At 40.2% G+C, this 20,065-nt stretch overlaps 1 protein-coding gene across 3 annotated transcripts; it reads right to left on the bottom strand.

The window, feature by feature from the left end:
* Window positions 1-337: 337 nt before the first annotated feature.
* Window positions 338-20,033, bottom strand: wipf1b (WAS/WASL interacting protein family, member 1b). Of its 3 annotated transcripts, XM_044045769.1 has the most exons (10): window positions 19,970-20,032; window positions 11,712-11,807; window positions 5,956-6,058; window positions 5,638-5,767; window positions 5,300-5,449; window positions 4,454-5,177; window positions 3,363-3,463; window positions 2,979-3,200; window positions 2,372-2,485; window positions 338-2,172 (listed from the first exon to the last, which is right to left on the bottom strand). In XM_044045769.1, the coding sequence occupies exons 3-10, from the start codon at window positions 6,013-6,015 to the stop codon at window positions 2,120-2,122; spliced, it is 1,554 nt and encodes a 517-aa protein (XP_043901704.1). In that variant the 5' UTR covers window positions 6,016-6,058; window positions 11,712-11,807; window positions 19,970-20,032; the 3' UTR covers window positions 338-2,119. The 3 variants fall into 3 exon arrangements, with proteins under 3 accessions (XP_043901704.1, XP_043901705.1, XP_043901703.1); XM_044045770.1 differs by lacking the exon at window positions 11,712-11,807 and having other exon boundaries at window positions 19,970-20,033; XM_044045768.1 differs by lacking the exon at window positions 19,970-20,032 and having other exon boundaries at window positions 11,712-11,979.
* Between the last annotated feature and the right edge of the window lie 32 nt (window positions 20,034-20,065).

The following is a 20,065-nucleotide window of genomic DNA, read 5'->3' as shown; positions in this document are numbered from 1 at the left end:
TGCTGAAAATCTACAGTCGCTCACACTAATTTCACAGTGTTTGGGTTGATGACTAACACCTGCACATACTTCTTCAAGAATCCAGAGATGATAGGACATTGGAGAAAAAATATGCAAAAAGCTTTTTAAATGTGTCATAAGTTCTAAATATTGTGTCACATTTGTATCAAATGATTGCCCAATTGTATTGCACAAACATGTTAATGAACCATATCTGAATACAAAGACAGTCACTTTATCTGGATGCTGACACTGCAATTCAACGTCCTTGTTAGAAATCAAGTTATTTCATATTCAATCTGCTGTAAATTCAAATGAAAGCACATTTCACCTCAAGTAGAGAACATAGAGCATCTTAAAGCATTTTATTTATAATGTAAATAGATTATTTTTGTGTGTGATTGTCGAAAAGAAAATGCCTCTTTGACCAACACATGATAATAATACATCATGTATACAACAGACCTTTCAAAGCAGTGCTGGGTGAAGCAAAAACATAATACTGCACAGTTCTTAAACATAACTTAAAATATTACAATCTTTCAATACCAGTTGATAAATCATACAAGTACATACATGGGTCCTTCATGGTTGGTCAGGGCAGCTTTTAACAAAACAGCAAAAATAACAATCAATTCAATTGTAAACCAATGCTGCCGTGAACCAACACAATATCCTTTAAAATATCTCAATCATGAACATCAAATGTAAGCTCATATTGCATTTAACAATCAAATTAAAAGTACCGTTAAGTTGTCCCAACAGAGAGATGCAGATGTAAATACATACATACTGTGAAGGCACACACGGCTTTGACAAATCAAACGTGCACATTTCCCCTGAACCTCTATACAGCGCTGACAGGGAGTTGTAGCCATTTTCTGTTTGGTTTCATGTCTGAGTGTCAATGCTGTAAATAAGACAATACTAGATCTAGATTCTAGATCAAAGGTTTTCAAAGACTGAGACTATGGGCCTCCCCTCAGATGCCTATGCAACTATGATTATGTGATTTGATCTCATAAACAACAAATTATTGAGGAAAGATGGCCAGCTATTGTTGTCAGAAACAAATTTAGATTGCATTTAATGCATAAAAATGCTCTCTCCGAAGGAATTTATTAGGAAAATGGGCCAAGAAAATCCCAAGTTTGTGATGAAATTCCACTTCCTTTCACTGAGCTTCCGCTGACACTGTGTGACGCCCCCCACAGAGAGACCCGTCTCCTGTCTTTGAAACCTCCCTCCAAGATAACATGGCAACCAAAACAACCTTATTGCTTCTGTTCTTACATTTAAATCAACAAATGGTTGTCTAACCCAGGTAACCTGACTTGTATATATTATTTAAAGGCACAAAATACTATTTCCCTTAACATTTTGGAGCTGAATCCTGAAATTCGAAGAATCCTAAATAGAAAAAGGCACAATGGAAACACTGTTATAAAGAGAGAGAGAGAAACAGCTTATTAAAACACTTGAGGAAGGCAGCAAGTCGGTTAAATGCCCTGGACTACTACATTATGATCGTGGGATTGCAATGTTGACTATACTATTGCCATTAGATCTTATTTTAGGGCTTTACCTCTGCTATTTATCAAGACTAAGTATGAATATTTTTTTTAAGTGCAGCTGGTTGATGCAATATTAGCAAGCAATGTAATGTGATGGAATTTATAAATTGGAAAAACATGTTCGTGAATAGATTGTTGATTGAGTTTTGTGAAAATGCTACTGTTTATCAGGAATTTACTAGTCACAGCAGCCACATCAGAGCCCAAACAGAAAACATAGTTGTAAAAAAAAAAAAAGAAAAAGCAAAACAAAATATTCAAGTACCCAAAGAGGTACATATTTGACGTTTTGTCTGAACACAGTGTACCACAGTAGAAACAGGCTTTGGTCTTTAGATGCTACCTTTCTGCTGCTGCAGAGGTTTACAGTATGATGTAAGTCTGTCCTTTTACTTGGTCAACCGTATTTCAGATCACTTGTTGTAGTCCATAAACAAAATCAAATGCTGCCACTTAAAGCACAGTGAAGGCAACAGAGGAAGAGAGAGAAGGAGGAAAGCAGGGGGGGAGGGGCTCCAGGTGTTGTCATGGCTGCCACCTCCTCTTCACCTGGGTATCGGAGGAAGAGGAGGTGCTCCTCTCTCCTTTTTACCAGAACCTGGAAAGAAAAAAAAACAACAGATTTTCATTAGAACAGATGTGACTTTCCTCCACTGGGAGGCACTGTTTACAGTCCAACTGACCTGAAACTGTAGCACCCACTTTTTCTTAAAAAAACGTTTTTGTTTTTCACCCGTCATTCGTTTTACTTAAAAAAAAAACATGAATTTATCCAACAGCATGTTTTGTATCTATACCTCTGCCGTCGGTCTTGGCAATTTTGCTTGGGTAGGTCTTCTGGAAGGGCACATAAGGCTCAGGTGGAGGAAGGTCTGACACTGGGTGGAAATTAAAGCGACACTCCCACTCATCTGTTAATGGAGTGACATAGAAGTCAATGGTTTTCTCATGACAACACACATGCACATGCAGGAAAATTCATATAAGCTATAAGCAAGAGTCAGTTTAACAGATAACTTGCAGATTCTGCAAATGAGATTTTTCAGGGCAGAGCACATAGGTCCTTTCTTTGCAAATCAAACTTACTGTCTATAGTTCAGTGGGATAACACAACACAAATGGAGGTCAGAATGTTTCTCTGACAGAGAACACAGTAAAAACAACTCATACAACAGTAAAGTCTTTCAAATATAAAGAGGATCACCCACAAACGCTATAATTGGAGTCATTTGACTGGTGCCCATGGGATAATATATTAGATCCTGTTTGGCTAATTTATTCTAATGTATTTTTACAGTATGTGCCTTGTATTATTTTTAGCATTCTGCTCTGTAGGTTTCCCCCCACAAATGTTTTTGTCAATATTCAAATATAGCAGACTAACACTTTGAAGAACCTCCTTACCTTGTATCTGGTTGTGGTGGGAGTTTTGGAAGCCGTTACCCATGGGTGGTGGTGGAGGAGGGGCTCCTCCAGTCCCTGGCCTGTCTGGAGGAAGGGGAGGTCTGCCGCCAGGTCCACCACGAGGGAGATCAGGGCCTGGCCGACCAAGGGGAGGAGCAGGCGATGACCTTATACTGCCCCCACCCATGTTACGATTTGAGGGAGGAGGGGGAGGAAGAGGCCCTTTTGGAGGCAAAAATAAAAATTGATAAGTTGCCTCATAGCTGATTCTTGAGATGAATTATGTTTTCATGTAAATGGTACACACATAAACTGCTCTCTTCTTTGTTAAATGACTTGAATGCAGCAGTAACCCACTGGTCAGGTTATTGATAGGTTGTATACCTGTGCGTGCAGAGGACTGGGTCCTACCAAGAGAGGGCGGTCTCTCAATTGGTGGAGGAGGGAGAGGTCCTGTCCTGGCATGAAGTGGAGTGGGACTGTGACTGGTGAGAAGAAGTTGAGTTTTAATGTATTTATGAATTTCACAATGACTAATAATAATAATAATAATAACAATAATAAAAAGCATCATCTTATAAAGAGGCAGCAGCACCCCCCGTGGCCCTCATGTGAAGATGAGTGAGTGAGTGAATCTTATAAAGGAAAGAAGTTACTGAGCACAATTACAGAATCTCAATAAACAAAGCCCTAAATAATACAGCGAGTGTCTCAATGGCATCAACACCTCCAACACCACATCCCTTTTCCTTCCCACTTTCACTCCCTTTATGTGTTGGCAGAGATTGTCCGTCACACTGTGCCATGCAAAATCAATTATCAGGTAGTGGAACTGTTCATTTAAACTCTACATTACATGGGTCGGTTACTTACAACACTGGTTGAATTTTTTAGCTAAAATGTTAGTTAAGGTACCCCGAAAAGACCCTTCTTTCACTAAGAAGTGAGTGGAACATGAGGACTGAGCTTAGACAGCAGGGTGAAGTTTCCCTATGAAATTACCCCAACATTATAATCGCACAACATGCTGTGGTCCAATGACTTTTGGTGCCCTCTGCTTTTGAAAGGAAAGGAAAAGAAAACTCTGACAGCTGACGGTTCCCAGTCAGGATTGCAGATCATCAACTGTGTAGCCTGTGGATGCAGAGGCTACACTGGAACATCCACAAAGTACTTTCCAAAATCACATGAAAGTAGAGGATCCAAGCTGAGAAGAAGCCCTCAAAGACTTGACAGAGGTGGAAGAGCAAAGGAGCATCTGGTTCAAGCTCAGAAGAAAGGACGTAGAAAACAAGGATACTAGGACTGGCTGCTTCAATGTTTTGACACAGCCACCAATGAAGATTTAATCTCAGCGTCTGTTGCTAGGCAGGAAATGCATTGGACACACATCTGGCTTAAATGCTAGTCATCCATTAACTGTTTATAAATTTGGTTTTCTGGATGTCAAAAAAAAAATCTAACTTTCCCAGTACCTGTTGAGTGAGCTGTTCCTTTGGGGTAGTCGAGGTGTACTGTGGTCATCCCCTCCAGCTGGGGTGGGAGGGAGAGGGGGAGGGCCAGGTCGCCCTGGTGGAAGAGGAGGTGGACCCCCACTGGGTGAGGAACGAGGCGATGAGGCAGAAGAAGAAGGTTTGGAGTTGACAGAAGGGGGTGGAGGGGGCATGTCGCGGGGCATAGATGGCCGATGACCTCCCACAGGACCTAGTGGTGGTGGGGGGCGGTCGTCGTGAAGCAGAGGTCTCCCTCCAGGAGCTGGAGGCAAAGGAGGTCGGCTGCTGTTGGGTGGTGGAGGAGGAGGTGCAGAGAAGCCTGGTCGAGATCCAGATGAGGAGCTTCCTGGTGTTGGAGGGAGAGGTCCGTGTCTCCCCGGTGGAACACTGGGAGGTGGAGGTGCAGAAGAAGGCGTGGATCTGGGTCCTCCGGGGACTGACGGTGGAGTTGGGCCCCCACGAGACAGGAAGTTCTGGGTTGGTCGAGGTGTGTTGGGTATGGGAGGAGGTGGACCTCCTGGAGTGTCTTGTCTGGATGAGAAGTTTGGGCGTCCTCTGGGAAGATCAGGGACATTGCTGCGGGCACCAACAGGGGCTGCTGGGAGTTTAGGGGGACCAGTGGAGATTCCACTGTTCCCACCAAAGGGACTGGGGCCACTAGAGCGGCCTCCTGGGGGGAGGACAGGTCCTCGACTGGGTCCCGAGTCTGAACCACAAGAGAAAATCAAATATATTAGATGTGGCCCTAAAAGCAAGGCCTTCTATGTTGTTTATAATCATCATTATTAAAGTAAACTGTAATTGTAAGTATTTTTTATTTTTTTTTACCATTGGTGTCTCTGTTTGTTGCAGACCTCAGTTTGGGCATCCCTCCTGCAAAGAGCCCTCCTAAACCACCTCCTCCGCCACCTCCACCGCCACTTCCTCCACCTCCACCTCCTCCACCTCCTCCTCCACCGCCACCTCCTCCTTTGGGTTCTGGTAAGATTAAGAAAAACATTTCAATAAACCGTATTCTTGCATGATACATTTTCTATATACAGTACAATTTATTTTTGCTGCATGTTTGTATTGTACTGTATCACTATGTCAAAGCTAGTGTGACTGTGTAACCTAGCTACACACCAACCAGGCCTATTACAGGAATAGCAGAAGTGTTGACTTACTGTCCAGTGCGGGTCCACTGCGATCATTGGTAACAGTCTTCTTTAATCTGGTACCTTTCGAAATATCTGACAACAGAGCGTTCCTTCCATGCTGCTGGGATCGATTTAGATTTGGCTTCTCTGTGTTGGCCTGAAACGCAAACATTTATGAAACTATTGAAATTTAATACATAATGTGACACAAAGAGCGCACAAAAAAGTGGGATTAAACTGACTGGAAATAATGTGTAATGTGTTGTGTGGCAATTTGGCCAAAAGAGGTCTCTGCTGAGCATGATCACAACAGCCGGAGCTCACTGGACAAACCAACAGATATACCTGAGAGAAAGTGGGAGGAGGGGGAGGTCCAGGGGGTGGTGGGGGAGGTGGGACTGGCATCTTCCTCTCTCCACTTTAATCTATCTGCACTGGACGCTGCACCCTGAAAGACAGATCACACAAATACTTAATGAAACAGCAGAAAATAACTAAAAATTCCATCACTGCAGACATATAGCAGTTGTAGGAAACGGGTTTTGTGACACAAAAAGGAACAGGAAATAGATTGTCAATAATCATAATAGTTGTATAATTATAAAGATAGCCAATTTTTGTCACACACATTTTTCTTGAGTAAAATCTTTGTCTCTGCTTCAGAGACAAAATAACAGTTTTTAGTGTGATTCACATTTGGACAATGGTCCAGTGTGTGACATTTATTAGCAGAAATTGAACACACTACCTATAAGTATGTTTGTATGAGCCAATAATCTGTATAAGCACCACCGTGTTTCTGCAAAAGCCTGATGATGTTTTGAAACAGAAGCTTACTACACATTTAGAACTGAAACAGTTAATGATTATTAATCGATTACTAAATGAATCGACAACTATTTTGATAATCGATTCAAAGCTTTTTTTATGATTAAAACAAGATTTCCGATTGTTTAAGCTTCTTAAATATGTGTATTTTCTTAATTTCTTTGCAATGGATAACTCATTCATTCATTAAAAGTTAATCATTTTGATTTGAGAACATCATCATTTCCAGGTTTGACAAACACTGCTCAACATTTTTTTAAGGGTTTCTCATATTTTATGGACCAAACGATTAATCGAGAAAATATTCAACAGATTCATCGATTATGAAGATAATCGTTAGGTGCGGCTCTATACACACTATTAGAGCTGCACAATTAACCATGAAAGAATCCAAATTTGCAATATGACTAATTCCAAATGCCGATATCCACATTGAAATCACTGCAATTATTAGACAGGATGTTTTGTTCTCAGAAAAACATCAAATTACCACACAACTTTTGTGTGTGTGTGAAAATTAAGCTGCAAAATGATCAGTTGTACAAATGTTTGCATAGTACCGCAATATCCGTCAAACATAATCACAATATGATTTTCTACAACACAAAAACAGGTGCATGTGATGCATAAACTTGAGAGGGAGGAAACAGAAAGTGGAAGTGAGTTTACAAAAGAACGTTTACATCCTTTCTGATATGCAAAGGACACTGTAATTCCCTGATGCACTTGAGAGTTTGTGTCCTCCAAACCTTTAAAAACAAAACTGGTTTGAAGCAACCACCACATGTGAAGCCTGAAGCCAATGGAAAAACTATGCTAACATTTGACTGTGTAAAAAACTTAACTCGTCCCTCAGCACGACCTGGTACTTATTATACCTTCCCTTCTTTAAGTCTTGGGGTTTGCCCCAACCCAAGTAAGGTCTAAAGAATACAGAGTGCTCTTGTGGGAAGTTACTGTTGTGGAAAATTGCTCCTCTGGGAGAAGTGGAAAAGTCTTTCAACTGGAAGGTCAAACGTTGGATTCCCTGGACAAGACACCTGAAACACCCCAAGTGGTTCCTGACGTGCTGTCAGCACTGTCTGAATGTGGGAGTGAATGGGTGAATGGCAAAGCCGTAATGTACAGTTTAGAGTCGTCATCAAGGCTAGAAAAATAAGACAATTTTTCAGTTTCAACCAGGTTTTATCCGTGTCAATGGATCTGGACTTTCAAACCCCTGTAACACCGAAAATGGCAGCAAGTGCTGAACTTTCAGTAAACCTGCAGGTGACCGTCAGAAATGGAATAACTGGAAAGAGAAGTTAAATTAGCAGGGAGTGTTTATAATGTAGTGAATTCCCAGAGGGATTAACAGTCCACTCATAGTACACATAACCCAAGGACACTGGCTTTAAAAAGTCAAGAGGTTTCCCTTCAGGTGATATAACACTGAAAATAAATGTACAACTTTGCATGAAACCTGAGTGTTAATTTCCCTAAATTACAACCTCAAAACATGATTTGCATATATCTAGAACTGAATTCCTCAAGGTCAGGTGACACATATTACTAAATGTTAGAGTGTATGGAAAATAAGCTACGTTTCTGTTAGTGTTATTGCAGGTCAGAATTCAATTCAGAGTGAAGTTCAATTTCAGGGCCCAACAACACAAACCAGGAACACACCAGACAATCTTAACAAAGTTCCTTTGAAAACAGCTGCAAAACATCAACGACTCTTGCGCAAGTCATTTTAATCTCACAGAGAGCAGTGCAGCAGCATCACCATGAATGCAACTGATTAGATTCACACACTCAGGGAAGTAAAGTGTCCTAGTAAGTCTATTTACATTTTCTTTAACAAACTATTTTCTGCTGTTGATTACGAATCAGATTTGCAAAAATAAAATAATAAACTCCTCCATGCAGACTATTCACAGCTCGGCCTCTTAACACATCCTTAGACCATCCTTAGCTCTTACTTCCTGTATGCTGCTGACAAACAGGAAGTCAACAAACAGCTCCAGCACCGCAGCCATCCGGTTGCCAGAATGATGGTGATGATCGTAATCATACTGTACCCCTGCATTGAAACTAGCTATGTTTTCTGTGAATACACCTCCTCCCACTTTCTCCTCTCTCTCTCTCTCAACCATGCATCATCTCCTCTGAGATGTTCATCACCTTCGTTTCTCTTCCTTAAACCATTATCTGTCTACAGCCTGTCGATGTTCATCCTCTCATGCCCTGAATGCATTCCTTCATCCCAGTGCAGTTCTCCATAGTCTGATCACACTGGACCACACTGACATTTTAACTGCTCTATGCCAATAAAAAAAAAAAAAAATTTACTTCTCATCATGGATTAGATTGTGGTGTGTGTGTGCTCTACTCGTAGGTCAAAAGCAAAAGGAAAGACTCCGCATGAGAAAACAGCAGTTAACATGGCCTGTTTAACTGAATGTGTGAATGTGTGTCATATCTCCAGCTCAGCTGTTCACCTCACTTGAACAGCTGTAGCCTTTTTCACAGTTGCACAATTGATTTGTCTCTCTCAACGGTTCAGCTTGTAAACTATGGACATTATCCTGATTTGAACTCCTAAATATCAAACATTACAATTATAAGCTACATACATACACACACATATATATGCACATATACATATACATATATATGTATGTATGTATATATGTATATATACATGTGTATATATATATATATATATATATATATATATATATATATATATATATATATATACATATATATGTATGTATGTATGTATATATACATGTGTATATATATATCTATATATCTATATATCTATATATATATATATATGTATATATACATATATACATGGAGACCATGACTGTCCATGATGTCTGCAAGTGACGACAGGAAAATATTAATGGAGAGACTGGAGCACATGGACACGTGATTTTTTTTACATAACACATCATTTAGAGTCAGTTTTAAAACCAGGGACAAATTGTTCTGATGTTGCCTCATAGTGAGTGGTAGTGTCAACTTTGTGACGTTTACACCAAGTGTGTCACTTCCTACTCTACATTATAATGGCCCACATTCAGTAAGATTAATAATAGGTTATTAACATGTTGCCTACAATCACAGGGGTAAATAATCAAATCAGTGGAGGCTGGGTTCCATTTAGCTGGCATGTTCTGAGATACAGGTACAGAACAGAGGCGTCATTATATATATATATATATATATATAGTCTCGCCAGCTCATGCAGTGCTCTAATACTAAGCAACTAGCCAGCAAATATCTGCCATTTTGACTAAATATCAGACAATTACTGAATACAATCACATTTAAAGCTTGATTAATTTGACCCAGTGTCCAGTTGATTGCTTATTCAATAATAGTAACAGTAATTTTCTTCATAGTTCAGTTCAGAGAAAAGGAAACCGCCCTGGCTGTGGTAAGTTTTTGGCTTGAACAAACTATCGTTGAACAGGAAAACGTCAGTCACCGTAGAGAACTTCTCAGCAAAACCTGGCGGCAGAAGCTGCGGTGGTGGATTTAAAGATTTAAAGCAACATGTGCATGTTCCCACTGTTCAAAACACGGTAGGTGTTTCTGTTTGAGCCCCATTATGATAGAACCCTCTGAGTCAGGGAATATATACACGTCTATAACTCTGTGCTGAGGCTGCCGAATTGAATTTTAAAATATGCTGAATGTATGGAATTCCATGCACACCACACAGAAGCCAAAGGGAAGCTGTCAAAGAGAAAAAAGCTGCGAGTGAATGCTGTGAAGTCTTATGAATATGAGATTTAACATGGCGACTTATTTCCTGCAGCGGTCATGTTGTAACAGAACTGCAGAGGTAATGGAAAACCCCTCCTTACTTTTGTATCGATGAGAGTTTAGAAAGACTTAGTACAATGTACTTTAAAATACATCAGTGACTGAAACAAACTAAGCGAGGCAGTTTATAAATCTGTCAGTTTGTACAGAATTGGATACAGAAACTGATACTTCCGTCATAAGAAACTGACCTAATCCAAAATGCACTAAACACACGTGCACACATTCATAATGGCTGCCTTCACAGAGAGGGAGATATGAGGGGTTTCCAGGGTGTGGATCCTTTGAAGAGAAACCGTCAAAAACACACACACACACACACGCTGACACTATAGCGTACACATGTTTCAGTTTATAACTGCTGGCTGTAAAAAAAAGGGTTCTCCATCCTGCCACTGAGCCTCATTAGAGTTTCTACACACACAAACACACACATTCTTTCCCCAACACTGAATGTTTGACATGTCACTGTTGGCTCACGGAAGAAAAAACGGATAGTAAATACAAAAGAGTTTTGCCAAATTCTCATTTTACAACCAAAACCATTTCTCAAAATAGATTTAATGTTTTAAGAATAGAAATGGAGCAGAAATTGTTTGTTTGATATGGAAATAAAACCCATTCCCGATCATGTTAATATCATCTGCTAAAGCTTAAACAGAAAACATTTATTTTCGTAACTAAGATGTTTTTTAAGCATAATCAAAGAACTGTGGTTCACTGTATATATGTGTTGTTTTTACATTGATGTCTGCAGTGGGAGGAAGTAGATATATCATTACACGAGAACCTCCCAAACCTTCACTCAACTCAATGTCAAATGGCTCAGAGTAAGTGTTGAGAAGTGGTGCTGTTAACAGAAAAAGATCAAGTTTACTTTCAGCCTGACCTTGGGCAATCGCTTATTTTAGAACATTTTGAATGTTGCCGGGCGCAGCAATAAATGTGTCAGCTGTGTACGAACAGTGCTGAGTGGCTAAGCTAACATCCTGTGGTGTGTTCACATGCATTTGCTGGAAACACAAACACACACACCGGTTAACAGATGTTGCTTTTGATTCAGACAACGAACCAGCTCAAGAACGTACAAAGGCCTTCAGGGGATTTGTTTAATGATAAAAGTATTTCTGTGTGGCAGTAACAATGGTAATGCATTGAATGTTTGCATATGCAAGTGTGCGAGCAAGTTTAAATAAGTGTCCATCTGCAAAACTTACGACTGAAGTTTGACTTTGATTTCCCCATCGTAGCTGAAGACTTGGACTTACCTATGACCTGCCTCGGGAGATGGATTCATAAATTAAACATGCACAGAACATGTTTAAGTAGGAAACGCAACACTATAATGAAAGGTAGACGTGCACAAACGGGAGGAAAAACAATTTCTAACTGTATGTCCCAAGTCATCTATCCATTTCTCTGATGAGACGACGACAAAGTCTACTTACTCAGCCTGTGTCCATAGACGTTATCAGCAGTACGCTGAGAAGACGGTAGAAGAAGCACCTTTCTTCATAAAAATGCTAAACAGCAGCCACATAAAGCTGAAAGCAGAGGAAAGCGGAACATTAGCAGCATCTAAAAATATTTTAATGTAGGAGATTGCACCATGTAGAACTTCTTGATTCCTCTTCCTCTAAACTCGCACTGCAAATTCAGAGAAGTTTGCATCTGCATCTACACAGATTCCCAAGCGCACACACACTCACGTGTGCACAAACACACACATACACAAGCCTAATATAAGGCACACGCCACTTCCTCTTTTTCAGTTCCCCACCTGGGGGAGGGATTCCCACTGGGGCTTCGATGTTAAAACGTCTTCAACAAAGCTGCGAACTGAAGAAACAGAACTCTGTCATTTCTGATGACATCAAAGTTAGTAAAATTCCTGTATGAGAATCACAATGTGAAAATATGGCATCTAATGAAATTCACTGAGTTCACATTGTTTGGAACAAAAGGACACAATTGATGACCCATTTAAAATTCATGATGTCGCACACACGCACACACATTTACATGTCATTTAGCAGACGAATACTTCTACTTCCACTACTACTACTACTAGGCATGTAACCATGCAAAGCCTGATGAATACAATAAAGAAGGAAGACATGGCTGTGAGACAATGAGATGAGGATGAGACAAAAAAACCCAAAAAGTGACTAGAATAAAAAGAAAACCAGAGAAAAACATCCAGTTTTCTCCACGTACATCCACAGTATACTACTCGGACAATTTTGTTTACCATTCATTTAGAAGTTATAAATGTCTTACTTTACATTTACTACTCTCTGACCTTATCTCCAAAACATCTAACATGTGCTGTTCCTCTGATTGACTCATTCCTGATCCTATCCATCTTCGTCACTCCCAAAGAGAACCTCAACATCTTCATCTCTGCTACCTCAGCTCTGCTTCCTGTCTATTCCTCAGTGCCACTGTCTCCAGACCATACATCATCGCTGGTCTCACCACTGTCGTGTATATCTTTCCTTTCATTCTGGCTGATACTCTTTTATCACACATTACCCCTGACACTTTTCTCCACCCATTCCAACCAGCTTGAACACGTTTCTTCACCTCTTTTCCACAATTTCCACTGCTCTGGACTGTGGAGATTAAATACTTCAAATCCTCCACCTTCTTTATCTCCACTCCCTGTAGCCTCATGGTTCCACTTGGGTTCCTCTCATTCACACACACATATAGTCTGTCTTGCTGCGACTAACCTTCATTCATCTCCTTTCTAGAGCATATCTCCACCTTTCGAGCTTTTCCTCCACCTCCACCACAGATCACAATGTCATCTACAAACATCATAGTCCATGGAGATTCCTGTCTAACCTCATCTGTCAGTCCATCACCACCGCAAACAAGAAGGGACTCAGAGCCAAACCCTGAAGTAGTCCCACCTCCACCTTGAACTTCTCTGTCACACCTACAGCACACCTCACCACTGTCTCACAGTTGGCATACATGTCCTGCACCAGTCTAACATACTTCTCTCCCACTCCAGACTTCCTCATACAGTACCATAGTTCCTCTCTCAGCACCCTGTCATAGGCTTTTTCCAGATCTACAAAGGCACAATGCAGCTCCCTCTGACCTTCTCTGTATTTCTCTACCAGCATTCTTAAAGCAAATAATGCATCTGTAGTACTCTTTCTAGGCATGAAACCATACTGTTGCTCACAAATGCTGACTTCTGCTCTCAGTCTAGTTTCCACTACTGTTTTTGTTTGTTTGTTGTTCATCAAACAAAAAAAAAACTAAACTCATAATCAATGTATGAAGAGTAACTTTAAAAAGGTACCTTTAATCACACAAAAAACATAATTTTAGAAACATGTTTATTCACTTATTTCCTGATAAACATCAGGGTCTGTATCAATGAATGTCATCTTATTTGCTACAAGGCAAATATACCAATGCACAGCTCTGATAAATTAGAGCATATTGCTGCCAAATTTATATTTATATAAATTTCCATTAATTCATATATATATATATATATATATATATATACACATACATATATATATATATATATATATATACATATATACACATATATACACATATATATATATATACACATATACACACATATATATATATATATATATATATATATATATATACACATATATACATATAGATAGATAGATAGATAGATAGATATAGACACAATATATACTGTAATATGAACTAAATATAAGCTCACGCCAAAGCCTTTTCCGGTGTTTTATTAATAGTAAATAAAGTATGGCTTCCATTTGACCGAAAGTGAATTGATCCCAGCCCTCGCTGCTGCGAGACAAAAAGGGTTAGCATAGCTCCACAGCTGTCACTTCCTGTGCTCTCAGTGTCACACTTCCTGCCTCGCAACACAGTCAGTGGCAGCCTGCCAACCCAACATCGGCCGCACTTCAGCACTCTCCCCCTCGTCTCCCCCTCGTCTCCCCTTCTTTTTTTTTTTTTTTTTTTCCAGCAAACTACAGAAACAGAGCTGCATCTTAGAGAGAGACACCTTGGCTTTCTTCCCTGCACTCAGCTGTTTTTCTTTACCAGGCTCCGGACGAGAGTGTGAGCCGGGGAAAAACATGCCTGAAGTTAACCATAAAAAAGGCCAGTGTTCCTGGCCGAGGCCATAACTAATGCTTAAAGGGGAAAAGCTTGCATTGTTTAAGTAGCACCTAACCTTTCAACACAACAATCATACAGCAGGAGGCTATTCCTCACGGCAGATACTGGAACTGATACTGTTAAAGTGACTGAGAATGAAAGAAACATCTACAAACCAAACATGTGAAGCTTAAACAAGAGTCTTTCTCAAAGTCCAGATTGGATCGTTTAAAAGTGTAACAGCATTTGAAAAAAGGAGAACAAGGAGCCTTTATGAAGTAAAAGCAACACATTTACATTCTGAAACGATGCCATGTATGAAGTAACTCAAAGTTCAGGTTTGGTCATTTAGCTGAATCCCAGTGTAATGTTCATCAGATGAGGAGAGCGAATCTCATACGTCACAGTTTGTCATTTCACAGTTTACTTTGTGTTTGAAAAAAAACACAAAAAGACATTACATTGTAAGACTGTGTCGCAACCTTCTGCGGTGTTGTTTCCGTCGGACATTTCACAGATAATCAAGATGATCAAGTCACGCAGAGGCTGTTCTTACTTGCTACACGCCGTAAAACTGATCTGCAGAATCTAGTAAGTCCCCAGAATGTTTAACTAACATCACACTGATCAAAGACAAAGGAAACTTGCATTAGTAGGCCTGAGGCTTGCAGAAAGAACATCAAAGACATCAAAACATTATGTGATCAACTCTGTTGCATTGTTTTTTTATTGCATTTTATTGACTGCTCTTATGAAGTTGAAATTTGACTGGGAGTGGTTTAAGTCAAGTTTCGTTCCGCTACGTGTGTGTTTGGTTGTTCTACATCCTCGTTTATTGCATTTCTTTAATTGTTTTTATTGCAGAAGAAATGAGGAACAATAAAAATCTGAACTGAACCGTCTTGTGTCAGAACTGTGGTATCGCCTCCGCATGTTTTGCAGCTTCACCTCCAGTTTCAGACAGACACTTCGACAACAGAAGCTGCACTGCACATTTTCACCATTTCCTCTTTGTGACACAGTTAGATCTCTCGCCCAGCGCTGGCTCTCGGTCTCAACCGACTCTGTGCAGCAATGTCAACCAAGTGCAAGAGTTTTAAAACCTCAACACGTACTGTAACTTGCAATCGTTGACTCACAAAGGACACACATCGAACTTAAAAATGAAATCATCACTTAACGACAAAGAAAGGAGAACGACGAGGAGCAAGGAGAAAAGAATCCATTCAGTATGTGGCACAGTCACATGGACATTAGTGGGGCTCGCCTGCAGGCTGCTCACTCACTTTAGATGCTTTGTGATCACACATCACACCACATATGACTCACATACTCTGGGCCAAGCAGAGCTGCAACAGGATGTCATTCAAATGCTTCAGCAATGTGACAACTATTTCTGAAGGATGAAACGGACAAATGCTCATTCAAATGCTGAGACGCTGAAATATGACTGAGGCGTTAATATGAATATGCACTTTGGGATAAATTATTATTTTATTAGCTTTTACAGGCTGTGTGTTTTAGTAATGTAGATGTTGCCTTTAATCACCAGCTTGTTATGAAGACAAATGCATGCGAGATACGTACTTGTGCCGTTAATATTTATTGTGCATCATTTGAATTTTAAAAATGACTACTTCTTCTTTGAGCCTGAACATATGCAAGTAGTTATTTTACGGACACTGACTCCCCAAACCTGGCTGTCCAAACATTTAGTTTAAGTTAACTGTCATTTCTAGCTACACAACCTATTTGAATCAGTACTTTTTTTTTTCAGAATAAAAGCTCTGAACTCGAAACTAAATTTAGATTTTTTGGCAAATCATTTAATTTAAGGAAGCCGGAGAACCTGGACAAAACCCTCGCACACACGGGGAGAACATGCAAACTCCATGCAGGAAAGGCAAGAGTGCTAACCACTACACCAACCGTGTGGACAAGATCTCATGATGTCATTAAAAAAAAATAAAATGTGACTGTTCCCACAATTGGAAAAACATTACATTTGTTTATTCCATGTCATATGTGAGGTTTTCCCCCCTGTTCTAGTATTTTTTATTTAATGCATAATTATCCTGAAAAAGAGAGCTTACTCAGATAATGATGATTCAGAAAACATACACACAAACCAATCACTCATCTATCAAAATACTTGGTAATTAATATAGGTATAGTTGATCAAAAATGCAAATAAACACTGCACATGATATGGTTCATACCATAAAATGTGTTATACATTAAAAAATGACCGTATAAATAATTTTCTTTTACACTCCTATAATGGCTGTTACCAGCTTTGACCCGTTAGCAACACACAAGGCACATGGTCATGAGTTGCAGTGCAGGATGGACAGATGTGCCAGAGTCACATGGTTTACACAGGAAACAGATACAGCACAGTTTCACAAACCAAATGCACATGCTATATTGTTAGAGCACAAAATGTGGTGAACACTGGTGAATAATACTCCACACATTGTGTCTGTTTATCTGTGATTACACAGTAGAAAATGATGAGGTCCTTTGTTTGGAGCTATTGACTATTTCAAGAAATGACTGGAGATGTGCTCGTGTAAATGGACGAGCTACGGTTTCAAAACCAGCCCCTCACTTCCTAACCAACACTGGGTTCATCCCACTGTACCCCTGAGGAATGCCAAGAACTCAGAGCGACAATGAGCTAAAACTAGTTCTGTGACAAAGCACACGGATGAGAACACAACACAAGCGCACAAAACAAGCCTCACGTCTGCAACACAACACTGGAATGGGAGAATTATTGAACGATCTGTGCTCCGCCTGTGTGACATCCAGCAAAGGAACCAGTTCAAGTATGATCTAACATCATCTAATAAAAAATAGTTTGATGATGCATGTATTTATCAGAAACGCTAACATGACATCACTGTTGTGAGAAATACATTTCTGAAGGGACTTTTCATGGTCTGAGGTCAGGTTTGAGTCTTTGTTTGTTTGGTAAAAGAAAAACTAAATTGGGAAGTTGATGTGGACAAAATAAGTAAAAACCACTCCCTGTGTATGAGCCAGTGGAGACACACGGGTATATTATGCCATTTAACAAAAGGCTAACCTGATAAAAATCTATGCCCACTTGAGTGTACGCTGTCATAAGAAAACATTTGCAAGCTCTATCTCGTTTCACCGCCTTGAGGTTTGTCTCGCTTTGTAAACTGCTCACTCCCCACACCAAACCCCATAGAGAAAACTGTGATTTTACGTCACAGCGCACAGAGGTTATTGATCCACCGCTGCCAAACGAGTTATTTTGTGACTGGAGCGTTTGAAAACCATCATTCAGATTGACCTCCGTGACACAAACGTGCCAAATGAAGCAGCAGCAGACCAACAGCTCCTGGGTCTCTACAAGCTAAAAATGCTGATTTTCTCTATGGACGTTGGTGCTGCTGCATAATGAGTGTAAATATATGAAATAAAATACAACATTATTGCTGTCATATTATATACATGTTCAGTGTTGTGTATTGTGATAGTGATACAATCACATCAAACACCGAGCAGGTTTATTTTTACATTGACTTGATAAGTTTTATCAGGTATGGCGCATCAACCTACAGGAAATAAATATTTTATAACTGCTGAATGTTGGCCCTGTGATTGGCTGGAGACCTGTTCAGAGTGGACTCTGTCTCGTGAATTGTGTCAGCTGGGATTGACTCCAGCTTCCCCCTTGGTTCTAAAACGGGTGAGCAGTAAAATGAAATGAATGATTACTATTCCAGCTTGCGTCTGCATCGACATAACTGCAACACCCAACACAAATAGTGTCAGTTTATTCATTTCCAAGCCAACCATGTCTGAAAATCCAGCTACAGTACGGACCAGAGAGTAACTGGACTGAGCTTTCAGATGAGTGTCATATCCACGTTTACTCTGAATTCATGCATTAAAAAAAAAAAAAAACACGTCCTGTGTAAACTGTAATGTTTACAGCCAAGCCTCAGAGAGAGTGTGTGTTTATGTAAGTGCACGCAGGACGAATGCTTACAGCCAAATGACATTCTGTCAAACAGGTTGTGAACAAACACACACAAATTCCTCTTCTGACTACACGTCAGCTAATCCAATGTAAACCATGACATGGTCAGGACCAGTAGACCTCATATGGAACATAACCTCCTCCAAATGAGGAAGAACCTCATTTTCTGAGGGCCTAAAGATGTGCGTTGTGGTTAGGTGACGGTTTGGCATGAACTGTTTATGGTTATGTTCAGGGATAACTTTTGGTTTTTGGTTAGGCTGTTAGCGAAGAAAGGAGGTCACTGCAGTGTCTCAACAAAGCTTTATTTATATAACCAGCTTTATTTTCTTATGAATTTAGACACAGTACAACAAAGCGGTGTTGTCATTCAGTGTGTGTCTTTCGTTCGATAATAAGGAACTTCAAGTTCCTTTTTCTGGCATTAACACTGATCTTGTTAGGACAAGCACTGCTCGTGGATACCAAAGCATCATCTGAATGAGGCAGAACCTCTAAATTAAGTTTATTTGTAAGATTTGAATTGTGGTTAAATCAGAGTTGGGGATAATATGGTTGTGGTTATCAACCCTCCTTGACCATAACACAGTCAAGTCCTAATCCTGACAATTCACATCACCAAAACCAAAACAAAGCAGAATTTGATTTGGGGCCACCACATCTGAGTACCTTGACTATTATTTATAGCAATGTATCACTTTAAATTGCAATAACTATAGTTGTGTTATTTACACTAAACCAGTGTCAATCTTGTTTATCCAACCTTAAATTTGCAAGTGAACCACTGAGTGCAGTGATAATGAACTTGAATTAAACCAGTTTAATACCTTTTTTTAAAATTTGGAACAGATGTGTTACTAGCCAAATAACTGCAGCTCAAAACTATTTCAATATCCAAATACATCTAAAAAGGATATCTCAACTCAATACTAAGGTAGCTTAATGGCTCTGAGTGTGTGTCCAAAGTCAAAACCCAAACATGTGCACAGCCTTCATTCCTTCATGTCACCCTGTCCTCGCGCTGCTGCTTTCTGTGCAACTACACACACACACACACACAGAACACACGTCTTATGTTCCGCTTCTCTGTAGGCGGTGCTGATGATGATGATGATGATGATGAGACACATCCTCGCATTAGAGAAACACAACATAAATGTACACACAGTTTGTGACAGGAAGAAAGGACAAACCGTGGCCAGCTGCCAAAGCCCCTGCACGCACACACACACACACACACAGAGAGCCATGGACCACGTCTGCCTGTCTGTAAACGACTAACCGCGTCTTTAAACGCTGAGATAAACAACTCGCCTCGATTCCTTCGCCATCACTGCTGGAGTCAGTCCCAGCGATTTTTCTGCAGGATGACAACTACTTTTCGTTCCGCCCGTAAACTGAACTGAACTGAACTGAACTGAACTGTGGGGTCCCGCGGTTTCCGCTTCTCTTCAGCTATTTTCCGCACACGCACACAAACGCAAAAAAATAACAAAAAAGAAGAAAAAAAAAATAGTTGAACCACCACACCCGGTCCAAAATGTTTGCTGCACGTACCTCTCTCTGCAAGCATGAGACGCGGCGCTGCTCGCGGCTAACAGTCTTCCGTGGAGTGTCAGCGGACTGCGTGGAGCTGTGGACTGTTGTGCAGTC

The sequence above is a fragment of the Solea senegalensis genome, linkage group LG15 (genome assembly GCF_019176455.1).
Source record: "Solea senegalensis isolate Sse05_10M linkage group LG15, IFAPA_SoseM_1, whole genome shotgun sequence".
NCBI classification, from domain to species: domain Eukaryota; kingdom Metazoa; phylum Chordata; class Actinopteri; order Pleuronectiformes; family Soleidae; genus Solea; species Solea senegalensis.
Note: the sequence above shows the minus strand (reverse complement) of the source record. Positions and strands in the feature narration are given on the sequence as shown.

Excerpts from the sequence above, each read along its gene's own strand:
- wipf1b (XM_044045770.1), bottom strand. The coding sequence starts at position 6,015 with ATGCCAGTCCCACCTCCCCCACCACCCCCTGGACCTCCCCCTCCTCCC. Across the intron at positions 5,768-5,955 it reads CTCCTCCCACTTTCTCTCAG|GCCAACACAGAGAAGCCAAA; the intron begins GTATATCTGTTG and ends TTTGCGTTTCAG. Across the intron at positions 3,201-3,362 it reads CCAGTCCTCTGCACGCACAG|GGCCTCTTCCTCCCCCTCCT; the intron begins GTATACAACCTA and ends TGCCTCCAAAAG.